The sequence below is a fragment of the Leishmania martiniquensis genome, chromosome 33, assembly GCF_017916325.1.
Source record: "Leishmania martiniquensis isolate LSCM1 chromosome 33, whole genome shotgun sequence".
Classification (NCBI taxonomy): Eukaryota; Euglenozoa; class Kinetoplastea; order Trypanosomatida; family Trypanosomatidae; genus Leishmania; species Leishmania martiniquensis.
In genome coordinates, this window is record NC_090168.1 from 897,841 (window position 1) to 912,580 (window position 14,740).

Genomic DNA, 14,740 nt, shown 5'->3' on the forward strand with positions numbered 1-14,740 from the left:
GTTATTTCTGTGTGGAAGTATGCGCTACTTTGTAGGCAGCGCGTCTCTCCACTTGCTGTGCAGTGGCTGAGGATGTGCATGAAAGGGTCAGGGGCCAGAACTGATAGGCAGACGCACATTGGCAAGCGTAGAGCTGCTCTCACGAGTCTCATGGTGAGTGGTCGTGGCAGAGGTACTCATGCAGCGGTCAACTTGCGTGGGCTGGAGAAACATTCGAGAACAAGGCGGAGGGAGGGGATGCAGGGGAATAGGAAGAGTCGACTACACCGCAAAAATCTCTTGTAGGTAGTGGCGCAAGCTCCCGCGCGCGCTCTCTCTCTACTGCAGTGCTCACCTTCACATCTTCCTCTCAGCGCTGCTGGCAGGTCAACCCTGCTTTTCCTGTCTCTTCCTCTTCCCGTCCCTGTGTCTCACTTCGCTCTTGCCTAACAGTCACCATACATCCGTTACTCAAAGTACCCCCTTCTTTTCTCCTTGACAATCCGAGTCTGTGCGTGTGTGTGTGATAGTCTGCCATGTGCGGGATGCACCTGTGTCTGTGTGTACTTTTGTTGCGTCAAGCACCTCTTTTTTTCTTTGCTTCCATCTTCGTCTTTATCTCGGATGATCTCTGTGCAAGTGTACCCGCCCTCACTTATCGCGTGCTCATGGGTGCGCACAACGACACGCACTATGTCTGCACCACCAATTCACGTACATCTCTTTCGCCTTCGGCTCAGCACTGCGGCGCGGGCTTGTGAATCTTGCGCCCGTACATGTGCATCTTCGAGCGGTACGCCTGTTTTTCCCCCTCTCTTTCACCCTGTCTGTTTCTTAAGGTTTCTTGCATCGCTCGCGTGCGTTTTTCTCTCGCCCTCTTTGCCTCTCCGATTCGCTGATCGGCTGCCAGGGTGAGTGGCTACTGCAAGGGAGTCGACTGAAAACGCCCTTTCCTCAGCCTTGCTGCCCAAGGGGTGGCGTGTGTCCGTCAGGGGGGGGCCGGGGGAGTCCTGGCAGCGCTGGACCAACGCAGGGTTCAGAGAACCAGGCGGTGGGCCAGCGTTGGGTCTCTAAAATCAATGTGCCAAGGCACTTCGTCCGCTTCAACCCGAAGGATAGGAGCATGACAGGCAGGAGAACGGTGGGCTGGTGTTGAGAGCAGCAAGTGAAGCGGGGGCTTCTGGGGGAGAGAAGAAGCGCGTTCACAGGCTGCGTGCTGCAGTCGCTCCTGCTGCCTCTTCAGGTGTGTGTGTGTGTATCCGCTCTTCTCTCGCTCACCCGTCCTTTCGGACCTCGTCTGCCACCCCTTTCGCGGCGAGCGTCACCTTTTCAGCTGAGCATGAAGCCATTCATGCGTAATGCCTTCTTCCTGCACTCCATGCCCCTCTTCCCCTTCCTCTGATATCATTGCGGTCTTGCTGTTTCACGTTCGTCTTTGTCTCGGTCGTCATCGCCTTGCCTATGCCGCTGATGCGCATCCCTGATGAACGCGCTCTTCCTCCCACTTCTCCACGCGCTTGCGCACGGAGAAGAGGTCGACTGCACATGGGCGCACGCGAAAGCGAGCAAAAGAAGGCAATCACACGAGCGGCACTTTTTTTTCGTGTACTGTGATAGTGAAGCGTAGCGGAACCTCTCACAACTGCGCTCCAGACAACATCACTGTTGCCCCCCTACCCTCCGGCACCTCCTCTCTCCCTTCATACAAACACAAAAAGAGCAGCGACATAGGAAAGTGCCGGCCGATACGTAGGCAGACACAAACATACGCGTCTGCCTTCTTCCCCGCCTTTTCCTGCCCTTGATCCGGTGCGCCGGACGCTCCTCTGCTGCTTTCCCTTTCCCTTGTCGCTTTCCGGCCTATCGCAGCGCCTCGCGCTCGTGACTTGTCGAAGACAGCGCACAAACGCCATGAAGCGCGGAGGGAAGCGCTCGTCCCGTGACGGGGAGGCCGTCCCTGGAGCACGCGCTCGCACGAAGGACGTGGCGGAGATGCAGAAAGAAGAGGAGCGCCGCCAGCGTGAGCTCGATGAGGCGAAGCGGCAGGCGGAGCTCGAGGACGACGAGAGTTGGGAGGACGACGAGAGCGGCGCTGAGGCAATCGAGAGCGGCGATGACGAGGAGGAAATCATCGATGCAAGCGATGAGGGCGATGACGAGTACGCTGAGTTCCAGAAAGAGTCGTTGGCGCACATTTCGAATGGCATCAAGTCTATCTCCTTCAAGGAGCTCGACCAGGTAGGCGCCGACGACGATGAGGCCAGCGGTGCCGCGGCCGTGTTGGTCTGGCGTGGCGACATCGAAGGTGCCGCCGCCGATGAGGCGGAGGGCGGTGAGCCGATGAAGCTCGAGTTTTCCAACAGGGCATACGACGCCTTCTTTCAGCTGCGCACGGAGTATCCGTGCCTCTCGTTTGAGATTGTGAAGGACAACAAGGACAACTACACCCAGTACCCACTCTCGATGGTGCTGGTATGCGGCACGCAAGCGGATGAGCAGGCGCGCAACGAGCTCTTGGTGCTCTATGTGACGAACATGTGCCGCACCAAGTACGATGTAGCCAGCGATAACGACAGCGAGGAAGACTACATCGGTGATGAGGACGATAGCGAGGAGGACGAGAATGACGAGGCCGGCGAGGACGTGAATGATGGCGAGCCTGTGGTGCACCACCGCTCCATCAAGCACTACGGCACCGCCAATCGCGTGCGCTGCTGCCCACAGAACAACCCAGCGAGTGGAAGCCAGCTCGTGGCCGTGTGGTCCGACGCTGGCCATGTCCAGGTATTCGATATAGAGTCGGAGGTGCGTGCCCTGACTGACTTCTCGAACTGGTCGAAGGAGCAGGCGCAGGTGTGGAAGCAGCAATCGACTGGCGGGCAGAGTAAAAAAGCTCAGCCATTGAAGTTCTGCACTCCGTCGACATCGCACAAGACGGAGGGCTACGGACTCGACTGGAGCCCGGTGCAGGCGAACGTCTTCGCGTCGGGTGACTGTGCTGGCTCTCTGTTCGTGTGGCAACCCACGGACGACGGCCGGTGGAAGAGTGCATCGAGTAGCACTGCACTTGGCGCCATGTCGATTGAAGAGATTCAGTGGAGTCCGACGCAGGCGGATGTGCTCATCACCGCCCGCTCCGGTGGCGTAGTGGAAGTTTGGGACACGCGTGACATGCGAGACTGCAAAATTTCGTTTCAGGCAGACCCCTCCGACATCAACGTGGCTGACTGGAACCGTGCGCGGCAGGCGTCGCACCTGCTCGTGACGGGCGCTGATAGCGGCGCTGTTGCTGTATGGGATCTGCGGCGCATTGCAGCGTCGGAGCCGATCCAGCGTATTGCCTTTCACAAGAAGGCCATCACGTCCGTCGAGTTCGCCCCGCACAACGAGAGTGTTTTGTCCATTCTCAGCGACGATGGCCGCTGCACTCTGTGGGATCTGTCGCTCGAGCGCGACGTGGATGAGGAGCAGCAGGCGGTGGGCGAGCTGTTCAGCGGGAGGCTGAGGGAGTACCCCGATCAGCTGATGTTTCAGCATCAGGGACTCATGCACCCGAAGGAGGCGCACTGGCACATGCAGATTCCTGGCATGGTGGTAACGACAGATTACGAAGGCCTCAACCTCTTCCGCCCCATGAACTGGAAGTCCTTGATGCGCTGAGGAGAGGGGGAGGGGCGTGGATGGACGGTATCGAGGGCGAGAAAAGATGCGCTCCCGATTAGTGGTAACATGACCCGAAAGCCGGGTCGCAGTAGGGATGCGTGTGCGTGTTTGATATGTGTGACTGCACAGTGAATGCCATTCATCTCCGACCTCTTTTTTTTCTTCCGTTTTGTTTTGGCCTTTCCTTTCGCACGCCTGTGATATTGCCTCCCTCTCTTCCACGCTCTCTGCCCTCTTGTGGTCGCCTCCGCCCTGCCAATCCGCTCACAGGAGAAGAGGAGCAGACGAGGCGTAAAACAAACGACGTCACCTCCCCTTTTTCCTCCACCTCCGCTGTGTGCTTTCTTCCTCTCTCGCTCTCTTCGCCCGTCGTATGCGGGGTGGTGCTAGTCAGCACGGCTTGCTTTGTCTTCAAGCTGCTACGCGCAACCACTGCGCCCATCCTTCGCGCCGAGGCATGTGGGCAGGAGGCTCTCCAACCGTGAAGGAAACGGACTTGGCGGCCGCAGTGGAGGTCAAGGGGTGACGGGGGCGGCGACGATCACCACTTGTCGCAGCTGACGTGTGACTGTGGTGTAACGGACAAAGCCGAATAATGCGTGGCGTGGCCGACGCGTATTAACAGAGCGCAACGACGTAACACACACACAATACGGATGGCGGTCGCTTTCGACGATGGGCGGCGATGATGCGCGCATCGGCGCGCAGACTCAGGGCCACAGCTACCTCGCACAATCTCCGCCGCCATTCCAAGAGAACAGCGAGAGTTGCAGTTTGCGCTATTATAGTGCACCAGTGATTCCGTCCATGTGTTGGTGTTGGCACACTTTACCGAAAGGTGCTCCTGCCCCCCTCCCCCCTTTCCCCTCCTCTTCTCCATCTCCTTGCACGGCGACTTCTCTGCTTTCTTTGCCGATGAACGCTGTCAGTAAAGGTGAGGTGTGCACTCCTCTAGCTCGCTTCCCAACGCGCGCGCCCTCTTTTTTTCGTTCCTTCACTTGCCCTCTCTCCGACTCCTTCCCTTTTTCTCTCTCTCTGTGCACTACCCGTGCCTGTACGATTTCTTCCCTCTGGCACTTACTCAAAGGTCACCGTAGGCGGTAGCAGAGGCACAAGGTGAGGCAGGGAGCTAAGCGCCAAGCCGCGATCCTCACCTGCTTCCAATTGTTTGACGCACTCCCTTCCCCGAAGTGCCCTTCACACACCCGCACGTGTCTATACGATCTCGGCCCACACATCGGCCGAACGATGAACCCTCTGGTACCGCTAACGGTCTTGGTCGTGAGCTGGAGTCTGGACAGCACCGACCCCGATGTCCAAGCACGTATTCTCCTCCTCTTCATGGCCGTGCATGTAGCGATTGCCTTCACGGCGGTGTATATCTTCTTCGAAATTTGGCGCTCCGCCGACAACACCCTCATCCGAGTGAAGGACCCCTACACCGGCGTGGAGAACATTCAGAGGCACTGGGAGTACGACCTGAGAAAGCTGCGTGAGCTGATGGTGACGAAGATTGGTTTGCCTGCCGCCTTCAGCGCCCTCTTGGCCTCTCGCTACGGCATTGCCTTCCCTCTGCTACTACAGAGCCTTAACAATCCAAGGGCAGTTTACCAGTCAGAGCTGTTCCGCGTGTACCTAAAGGGGGAGAGGGCAGAGGGCGAGCTGCAACGACCGTGGAGGGAGGCAAACATGGTACCTGAGTGGGCGAGGGTGCTCTGGAGACAGGGAGAAACGGACTCGGATAAACTGGTAGCTGGCAGCGGGCTTGGACAGCAGAGCCCCACCGGCGTGAGTAAGGCTTCACGCAAGCGCAAGTAGGGCAGTCGCGTGACTGCCGTCGCACCTCCGACAGGGGTGGAGGGACCTCTGTGGCTTTACGCCAGGTGCCCTCAGACGAAGCGCACTACCCCCCCTCTCTCCCCCTCCTCTCCCTCTCTCTCTCCAGGTGGCACCGTATCCGTTGCGGTGCGAGACAGCGGCAGGGAGGAGATATAAGCTGACCAAGCTGAGGCTGAGCCACACACACGCACACGCACACACGTGCATAACTGTGAGAACCTTAGCGCAAATGGCCGGCCGATTCGATTGGCGGCATCTTCATAGAGAGAGATGCACCAGCCGATGTCGCGCGCTTGAGGAGCAGAGAGCCCTGCAGCGCAGTAGCGCAGAGGAAATGCAAGCCCGTGACGGCTCTGTGCGTATGAGCTCTACCAAAGCTCGTGTAGGCTCAGTTGCGGGACCGTCAGCGCTTGCGAGACGCGAAAAGATGTCTGCAGGAGGTGGTCGGGGTCTCCGCAACACGTGCTTGTATCTGTCTCCCCTCCACCCTACATCGGTTGTAGTGCGCGCTTCTCCGATCTTTCCCTACATCCTTCCCTTCTTTCGGCTCTCCCATTGCCTCTGCTCTCTGACTCGCCCTCCTCGAAAAGAAAAAAAGACGTGCCTATACGCATCACTGCGCGCACATCACCGCCACCAACTTATCCTCGGGTATGCGCCTCGTCTGCCTTTGACACGCACACCCGCACATGCTATTTTCGAGAAGCACTTGTGACTTTTGCCGGTATTTTGACGCTCATCATGACGTCATCCGGTGCCCCTGTGCCGAGTGTTGGCGCTGGCGTTGCAGTGCGGACTCCGCCAGCGCCGCTGGAAGGAGCGCACCTTCCAAGTCGGGGGTGGTGGCTTCCCAGCCGATCCAGCTTGTGAACTCAGACCCTGCTGACAGTGCTGTAGCGTTAGGAGCGGCTCGAGTGGCGGAGGCGGCAGGGGTGGCTCACGTTCGATCGTGTCCTCACAGCGCTGCTCCCTATCACCAATGTCGCGACTGCGTTCTGCCAGCATATTTTGTGCCCCAGAAGGCTCATTGGGACGGCCACACAGTCGTGTGTGACCCGAATTCTCGTCAGAACGCAGGGTGTGGCTGCGCTGCAACATGCCGATGCCGCCGGGCAACTCGTCGCATCAAGGCGCGAAAGCTACCCACTCCTCGGTACGCTGCGCATGAAGTCCCCATCATGGGGCCGCTGGCATCTCTGTACATCAAGTCGTAAGTTTGTCGCACACGGCACATCCCCTCGCAGCCGCTCATCCCTATCCGCATATCCTCTTGAAACACGAATATGAGGGCATCGATGCCCCGCTTCATGAGCCTCCTCGATGTGTTTGCGGCTTCCCCTAGCTGCGTACTGCCCACCCGACCCACCCCACCGTCCCAGCTGCATCTCAAGTATGTTGCTCTTCTTTAGACTTGAATGGCACCACATACCTGGCCTGGCCACGCCTCGTCTCAGCCCCCCCTCGCCTCCTCTCTCGCGTGCATGCATGCGTGCATCTTCTATACCCGCGAGCTCTTCTGCGCCATTGAGAGAGGGTGAGTCCGCTGCACTGCTTGAGCGCACGTATACCCCAGTGGCGGGCGTAGACACCATTTCTGCTTCACATTTCTCTGCTCCGGCATCGCACGTCGCTCCGACTCTTTCTCTGCCCCCCGCTCCTCCCCTTTGCGTCTTTGGATCCCAACATCGCGACGTGTGCACGTGGGGCCCGTCACACAACACACACGCCCTCCCAATAGATGCAGAGGTGCACACACGGGTCTTTTTTCTGTTTCGCTCTCCTTCGTCTGCTCACGCTGGCGTTGTGTTCGTGCTCTTCCCTCTTTATCGGCGCAGCTCTGCCGCTTTTCTCTTTTGCTCTCCTGCCGCTGCCGCCAACACCATCGCCAGCGCTTAGGAAACACAAAAGTCGGAGAAGAACTCTAGCGAGAAATATACCCCTCCCCAACTTGAGCTGAAGGATAGTCGAGCCATTCGAAGCAGCCCGAAAAAAGAGGCACGCTGACAGTTGACAGAGCGTACGCATACCCAAAACAGGAGACCGACAGACGCGCGCACATTGCTCAGCTTCTCTCTCCTGGCCTCTGATAGGTTGCGACACTTCTTCTGTCTCGCATTAGCGTCTGCGTGGATGTCTGAGAACGCGCCCCAGCACCACAAGGGCCATCAAGTTGCCGCCGGGGAGACCTTCTTCTACCGTCAGCATGTGCGCCCAGGGGTAGAGACGACTTTTCGAATTCGGCTCATTTCTGGCACCGCCAACCCGGACCTTACCGACAACGTGGCGAAGTGCCTGAACGTGGACAAGTGCCGCACAGAGATCAAACGTTTCGCTAACGGGGAGCTGAATATTAAAGTGGTGGACAACGTACGGGGTGATGACTGCTTCATTATTCAGCCGACGGCCGGTGGGTTCGACACGGACGTCAATACAGCCATGATGGAGCTGCTGCTGCTCGTGCACACCCTGAAGCTGTCTTCGGCCAAGCGGATTACGGCTATTGTGCCCTACTACGCGTATAGCCGCCAGGATCGCAAGAGTGAGCCCCGTGTGCCGATATCTGCCTCTGCGGTGGCGCAACTGCTGCAGTGCATGGGTGTGGACCGCGTTGTCACAATGGATCTACACTGCGGCCAGATACAGGGCTTCTTCCGCAATATACCGGTCGACAACCTGCTCATGTTCCCCGAGTTCGCAACGTATCTCATGCGACAGCCGTGGTTCGACAAGAACGAAACGGTGGTGGTCTCACCTGATGCCGGTGGCGTCGAGCGTGCCAGCGTGTTGGCCGATCGCATTGGCGCTAGCCATATTGTCACCATCCTGAAGCGCCGGAAGGAGGCGGGCAAGGTCGACTCCATGCAGACAGTCGGTAACGTTGAAGGCTACACCTGCGTCATCGTTGACGACATGGTCGACACCGCCGGCACACTGTGCAAGGCCTGTGACTTGCTGAAGGAGATGGGCGCGACGCGTGTGATTGCGTGCGCCAGCCACGGTATTTTGACCGATCCAGCGTGTGACCGCATCAACGCTTGTGAGGCGTTGGAGGAGCTTGTGGTGTCTGACTCCATCGATCAGCGCCTGACGACAGCTAAGTGCGATAAACTAACTGTGCTGACAACAGCGCCGTTGCTGGCACAGGCGGTGCACAGCCTTCACAAGGAAGCTTCGCTTTCCTCTCTTTTTGTGAAGGTGTAACCACACATTCCGCGGCACCGAAGGAAAAAAAAAGAGAGGCGTGCTCAGGTGCGCCTCACCGCTGCTTTCGAGAGCATACCTGCCGAGGCGGCGAAGGCACCGGCAGACAAAGCAGCCACGAGGGGATAGAGGCGGAATATCTTCCGCAGTGGCCTCTTTTTGTTCCGCGTTGTTTGCCATCTCGCTTCCCTTTCACCTTCGATTCTTTATATATATATATATATAAAGATTTCTATGTTCGCTTAATATCTGCGCGCGTGCGCCTCTCTCTGTAGGTGTTCGCACACAGCTGTGCATTGTTCGCTCTTGTATGAATGGTCGGAGGCGCTGATCTCTGCCCTGACATGGTGCTCGATGTGTTGTGGTGAGCCGTGTGCGAGGGAGGCGCCACACTCCTTTTCCGCAGATGTTCAAGAAGGGCCGAAGAGAGGCAAACCGCCACAGAGGTAACGGTACCCACGGATGTGCACCTGGGCGTACCGCGGATGCCCCGTTGACCAGCAAGGAGGCAGGAAATGCGGGGCTGGGCTTCTACCTGCATACACGTAGAAAAAGGATGCACCAACAAGCGCGCCTGCATATTTGCCGCTCCTTGGGCACCTGCGGCATTTTTCGCTTGGTTGAGGAGAGGCTCTACAGGAGCAACTCACCGAGCTCGTTCTGGTCCTACATGTATGGTGTGGTATGATTGTGCCGAATGGTAGAAGGGGCTTCTGTGCTGTCTGCCCGTGAGTTTAGGGTGTGCGTGGGCGCATGCCGGTCGTCTCTCGCACGACCTCTCGTTTGCTCGCGTTTTCTTCCCGTCTTGTCTTCCCTTTTTGTTTTTTCTTTGCATGTCGTCGGCACATCTGCAATGCTGAGAGTTCTAAGCAAGCAAAAAAAAACTGGAAGAATCGGAGACAGAAAAAAAGTGAAGAAAGGGATGCCGTCGGGCATCTCGAAAGGACAAGGGAAGGATCTTGCGCAGCTTCACGAGGGACAACAACTGCGTGGCAAAGTCTTTTGCGTGAGTGAGAAAACCATGTCGGTGGGTGGGTGGGTAGGTAGAGGGAGAGCCGGAGCCCCAGTCCACGGCGCCTTCGTCGAATGAGCGTGAGTCATTCCTTGGGGGTGCCTCTGCGTGGTATGCTGTAGCTGTGTCGACTCGCATTTCAAGCTCTCTTCTCTCGCTTAATGTCTTCCACTCTTCGCTGCGCATTCGAACCTCTGCACTTTCCCCCCGTCTGCCGTCACCCACAAAGTTCCTCGCACACACTTGCGAAGGTGCACACAGCCCAAATCAAAGAGTGTTTTTCCCTCTCTAACCCCCCTTTTTTTGATTTCGAGGATTGCTTCCCTTTGGCTGCCGCGTCACGTTTTTCTGCTTCCAAAAGTTCACGGAGAGCGTGCCCCCGTTGGAGTGTGTTGGGTTACACGCGCCATCTGCATACGTGCCGGCGTCGCCACTGGTGTCGCTGCGGCACGCCAAGTGAGTGAGGCTGAGGCATCACACGCTTTTCGCGGCATGCGCCACTCGAGGAGTTTGTGGTTCGCTTGCGATCTTGCCATCACGGTCTCGTAATATCACTCTATTCGACGCGCACAGACGGACGTGATACCCTTTCATCTCAATTTCGCGAGCGCCTGACAAGGTTGAAGTGAAACTTTTTTTGTAATAATAATTTGTGCTGCTCGCCGGTGGAGTGAAGAGAGCGACGAGCTTGTGGACAGGGGGCGCATCCCGTTTCCTGTGCAACACCCGTCGTGCTTTGGAAATAGCTGCAGCCGCCGCTTCCTTTTTCTCTCTTCGTTGCTGCTGCTGCTGCTATTTTTGAACCTCATCGCGTACTGGCGCTGCGCACACGCGGCGCCGACTTCGAAGAGAAAAGCCGTCCGAGAGGCAGACCTGCGCAGAGGTTCCGATAACACAGGGCGAAAGAGATCAGGAAGACACGGACGTCAGCTTCACGTGGCTGAGGCCGAGAAGATTTCTGATCACTGAGACGCGCCGCACAAAGAAAGGTTTCCGTTTTTTGCGTTACCTCTCTCTCCTCTCGTGTGTGCCGTTTGCTCAAGTGTCCTATTACGTCCTTTCGTTTCTGCTTCGGTTAGCGGTCTTGGAGCTGGGTGGGTGGGGCGGCAGCCGCGGCACTCACTCACGTACGCACGCATTCACAAAGCGGTGCGAGCGGGATCGGCGGCGCTGCCTTCACTTTCTCTTTGATTTCCTGTCCTCCTCTTCCGCTCCGCCCTCTTCCTATATCTCCCTACTTCCGCTCTCGTCGTGCGTGGCGTACTCTCCTCTTTTTTTTCCGGTAGCGGTGCCCCCCCTCTCTCTTCCCGACGGACATTTCTCTTTTACTTTTGCGCTTTCAACCGACTCGCCTTCGCCTGTACAAGGCAGCTGCACGTAAAGAGAGAGCGAGAAGAGGCCCCTCAACCACTCCACCGCCTTGGGGGGGAGTCCCGCTCCAGCAGCTCTCCGTCATCTCGCTTTTTTTTTCTGTTTTCGCTCTGCTTCAACACCCGTGATCCTTTCGAGGATAGCAGCTGACCCACACCCTGGACGACTGCTGTGTACGTTCGTCGCGTGTGCATCATCTCACCTCCTTATCCTCCTGCTTGCTTACTGTACTTCAGCGTCTTCGCGGTTTTGCATTTTCGCATCACCATCCTGCGCCACTGCTAGCATACACGCAAGCCCACAGCGCAGAGGTTCCGCCCTCGAACTCAAAAAATATATTACCAGGCTGACCTCCACTAGCGCTGCAATCTTCACTGGTGGTGTGCCTGTCTGTCTGTCGCCCTCCCTCACTGTGTCGCTCAGCTTCGCCTTTTTCTTTTCCGTTTCCTTTTGCGTACTCTTTGCCGCTTTTTGTGTTGCTGAGGCAAGTGACCGATAGCGATCCCGCCAGCGCGCTCTCGCATCGCCTCCTGCACTCAAGAGCTCTGCTGGAGCACCAATGTCGGCTGGGCAAGTATCCTCGCCTCTCAGCAGCTCGGACTGCAGCACTGCGCGGGCCTCGCCCTCCAACTTGCGCAGCGACGACGTCAGTGACAATAACTCAACCGGGTTCGAGGCTGTAACGCAGTCCAAGCCTCCACTGTCAGTGGGTGCCGCTTCGGTGGCGACACTGCCTGCGTCGGATGCGTTTGCCTCCCCAAGGAGTGGACGTAATGGGTCTGTTGGGGTACCTTCGTCCGTCTGCACCACCACTACCGTGGCGCAAGGGCGAGGTCCGAACCAGGAGCGGTTCGCCTCATTCATCAGCACAAAGTCTTCGGCACTGCTGATTCCGTCGTCCGTGAATGACGCGCGCCCTTCAGGCCTAGCCCAGTCGTTGCCACTGGCACCGAATGAGGCGGCGAGCGGCCCACTCAACAGACCAAGAGGCATGTCACAAGCAAGCGGAGAGGCTGTCGGAGAGCGGCCGGCTGACTACTCTACAACAGCGCCCCCCTCCCTGCAGAGGCTGCCCTTGCCCGAAAACGTCGGCGATGCATCGGTGAAGTCCTCGAAACTCTCTGTACCACAGAGCGCGGCATCGTCACCGCTGGCACCCTCTTCACGCGGCGCCGAGAACGGCCGGTGGCGTAGAGCAAACACCATAGGCGGGGCCAATGGCTTCAGCCCACTCCCTCCACTGGCGCCTCCCGTGCGGCGGCCGCCTCTGCCTTCCACAACCGGCAGTCGATCCGTCAAGAGCCTAAACAGTCCAAGCCAGTTGACTACCGCGGATGGAGCGAAGACTTCGCCGCTGGGTGCATCCACTGGCAGTGCCGCGGACACAATGGTCCAGCCACTGGCGACAGTGAGGACCACAGAGGATGGCGAAAGCGGCTGGTGGGAAGCGGTCTGCCGGCTTGTCGCTAATCGTGCCGAGCAGGTGAGCACGTACCTGGAGAACCTGGTTGACCCTGGTGGCGTAGCCGCTGCTGCCGCTACGGAGGCGCCTGCCGGGTACGCGTCACGTGCGCGCGGGAGCCAGCGAGTGCCGCGCTCCCCCATTGGCAGCACCTCGATCGGTGGCTCTGCTTCAATGTCCTCCGACTCTGGCGTTACCTATGGGCGAAACGGACGCTCTCCACCGGCGCGTGCCCAGCTCTCCTCTGCTGCTGGAAGAGGCCAACGCGCCCTCTTCGAGCCCTTCAACAACACAGCGGCGCGCCCTAGTGGCACAGGCCGAGAAAACAGCGAGGGGTCTTTGACTTTGCCGCTCGACTTGGTCGTTATTGATCCGTCACAAGGCCCCTTGTTTAACAAGCCGACTGCTTCGCAGCCTACCGTGAGTATTGTGAGGCGCGATGCGGTGAACGACTCCTTCACGGGCGATGACGACAAAAGTGTTTCAGACGTCGACTACTACGCCGGCGAGCCGAATACGTACGTGGTCGATCTCCTGTCCGCACTGCGCGGGTATCAGTCGAGCCCGACGGAGCCGTTCGGGCATCTTGTCGCCGCAGCGTTGGCGTCTCGGTCGAAGGAGGCGCCGGTGCGCGGCTTCGAGATCGCCGCCGCGGATCACAATCCGTATCTTGTGCGGCTGATTCTCGACTCTGGCACGCTGGACGAGGCGGACGCGGAGGCGCAGCGTCATGTGAAGGAAACAATGGCGGAGCTCTTTTCGGTGAGTGACGGGGTGCTGAGCCCGGCCATCTACGAATATCTCACCTCTTTCTTTCGCATGCCGTTCATGCGGCTCTCGCACAGGGAGTACACCATGCTCAAGCGCAGCGGCTTCGAGTACATCAAGCTCATGTACGACCACCAACACGTCCTGCCAGACGAGCCCCTTCACTCTATCCTGATAAACCAATCTCGTATGATGCAGATTCTCAACCTGATCTTCATGGTGGTGCAATTGTGCGCGATTATTTTCTCTACCGTAGCGATTGCACTGGTGCTGGCAAAATGGATGGTGGCGAACGGCGGTAGTCTCCAGAACTTCGGCTTCTACACACTCATTGTCTATGGAGGGGGCTGGGCGCTGAATCTGATCTGCATCATCTGCACGGTGCGTAGCCGGCAGGACGAGGCGCAATACGAGCCCAGGTATGACGACGGCGAGTACGTGATGGTGCCATCGCCTTATCTTGCGGTGGTGCCTGTGCTGCCACTTTTCGATATGTTCTGCCTCATCGCCTACGTCCGTGCGTTGAAGCAGAAGCGCATGATTTACGCCCACAACATCGTCGCCTGCAGCCGCCTCTCCAGCATCTTCTACGCGACTTTGTTTGCCTTTCCGCAGCTCATTACCCAGGCGTACTTCAACAACATCCAGACGAGCATAGATGCGCAGTTGCGGCACAGCTGGCCTTATATTGTGCTGGTTGTGGCCACAGTCACGCAGTGGTGCTTGGCGCTGATTGGGTACGCTTGGCTTCTGTTCACGCACGACTCGATCGACGGGTTCGGCTTTGCCTGCTTCAACGTGGGCAAAGTACCCCACATACTGGAGCGACATACCGCGGCAGCTCACGTGCTGCATTTCGTCATGGCGTCGGTGCTGGAGACGAACGTGTTCCTCCTCACCACGACCGCCATCGCGCTGCCGGTGGCGATCTGCGGCTACTACCACGTCACCATCCTCGTTCTCTCTAGCTTCACGATCGTGTACATCCTCCTTGTGTATGCCGCCATCATTTTGATAGAGGGTTCAACGGTGCGCATCAGCTTCTCCTCCGTTCCGCTGCTGCTCATTCAGCTAGCGCTGCTCGTTTCCTCGGAGCGGGTCGGTGCCGAGGAGTGCGCCTCCTTCCGGCACCTCTACTTCCGGCAAACCTTCATATTTGGCTACTTGAGCTGGGGCGCCTATTTCACCTTCTTCGTTGTGTGGCTGATCCTCATGGTGAAGTGGTGTGTGCTATTAAAGACGGAGGTGAACTTGTTTCCGCGTCTGTTGTGGCCGTTGGCGCGGAGGGACACTCGGTTCACATCGCAGACAAAAGCGGACGCTGGCATGGAGACGTCTCCCACCGACACGTCGTCTGGAGGTGCGGCATGAGGACGGCAGTAGAGGCGGTCCTTTGGTACCCCCCATCCCCCCCGCAGAGGAAGAGAGGTGTATGCGTCTGTGTC

General features: G+C 58.1%; 5 protein-coding genes across 5 annotated transcripts; all 5 read left to right on the forward strand.

The window, feature by feature from the left end:
* Positions 1–1,890: 1,890 nt before the first annotated feature.
* On the forward strand, positions 1,891–3,639 carry LSCM1_02695 (uncharacterized protein; the record flags this gene model as incomplete). Its single annotated transcript, XM_067320272.1, has 1 exon — positions 1,891–3,639. The coding sequence occupies one exon, from the start codon at positions 1,891–1,893 to the stop codon at positions 3,637–3,639; it is 1,749 nt and encodes a 582-aa protein (XP_067175647.1).
* A 1,251-nt stretch (positions 3,640–4,890) lies between these two features.
* On the forward strand, positions 4,891–5,460 carry LSCM1_02696 (uncharacterized protein; the record flags this gene model as incomplete). Its single annotated transcript, XM_067320273.1, has 1 exon — positions 4,891–5,460. The coding sequence occupies one exon, from the start codon at positions 4,891–4,893 to the stop codon at positions 5,458–5,460; it is 570 nt and encodes a 189-aa protein (XP_067175648.1).
* A 710-nt stretch (positions 5,461–6,170) lies between these two features.
* Positions 6,171–6,695, forward strand: LSCM1_02697 (uncharacterized protein; the record flags this gene model as incomplete). The annotated part of the gene is made up of 1 exon (XM_067320274.1): positions 6,171–6,695. The coding sequence occupies one exon, from the start codon at positions 6,171–6,173 to the stop codon at positions 6,693–6,695; it is 525 nt and encodes a 174-aa protein (XP_067175649.1).
* Positions 6,696–7,611: 916 nt separating this feature from the next.
* On the forward strand, positions 7,612–8,682 carry LSCM1_02698 (uncharacterized protein; the record flags this gene model as incomplete). Its single annotated transcript, XM_067320275.1, has 1 exon — positions 7,612–8,682. The coding sequence occupies one exon, from the start codon at positions 7,612–7,614 to the stop codon at positions 8,680–8,682; it is 1,071 nt and encodes a 356-aa protein (XP_067175650.1).
* Positions 8,683–11,624: 2,942 nt separating this feature from the next.
* Positions 11,625–14,666, forward strand: LSCM1_02699 (uncharacterized protein; the record flags this gene model as incomplete). Its single annotated transcript, XM_067320276.1, has 1 exon — positions 11,625–14,666. The coding sequence occupies one exon, from the start codon at positions 11,625–11,627 to the stop codon at positions 14,664–14,666; it is 3,042 nt and encodes a 1,013-aa protein (XP_067175651.1).
* Between the last annotated feature and the right edge of the window lie 74 nt (positions 14,667–14,740).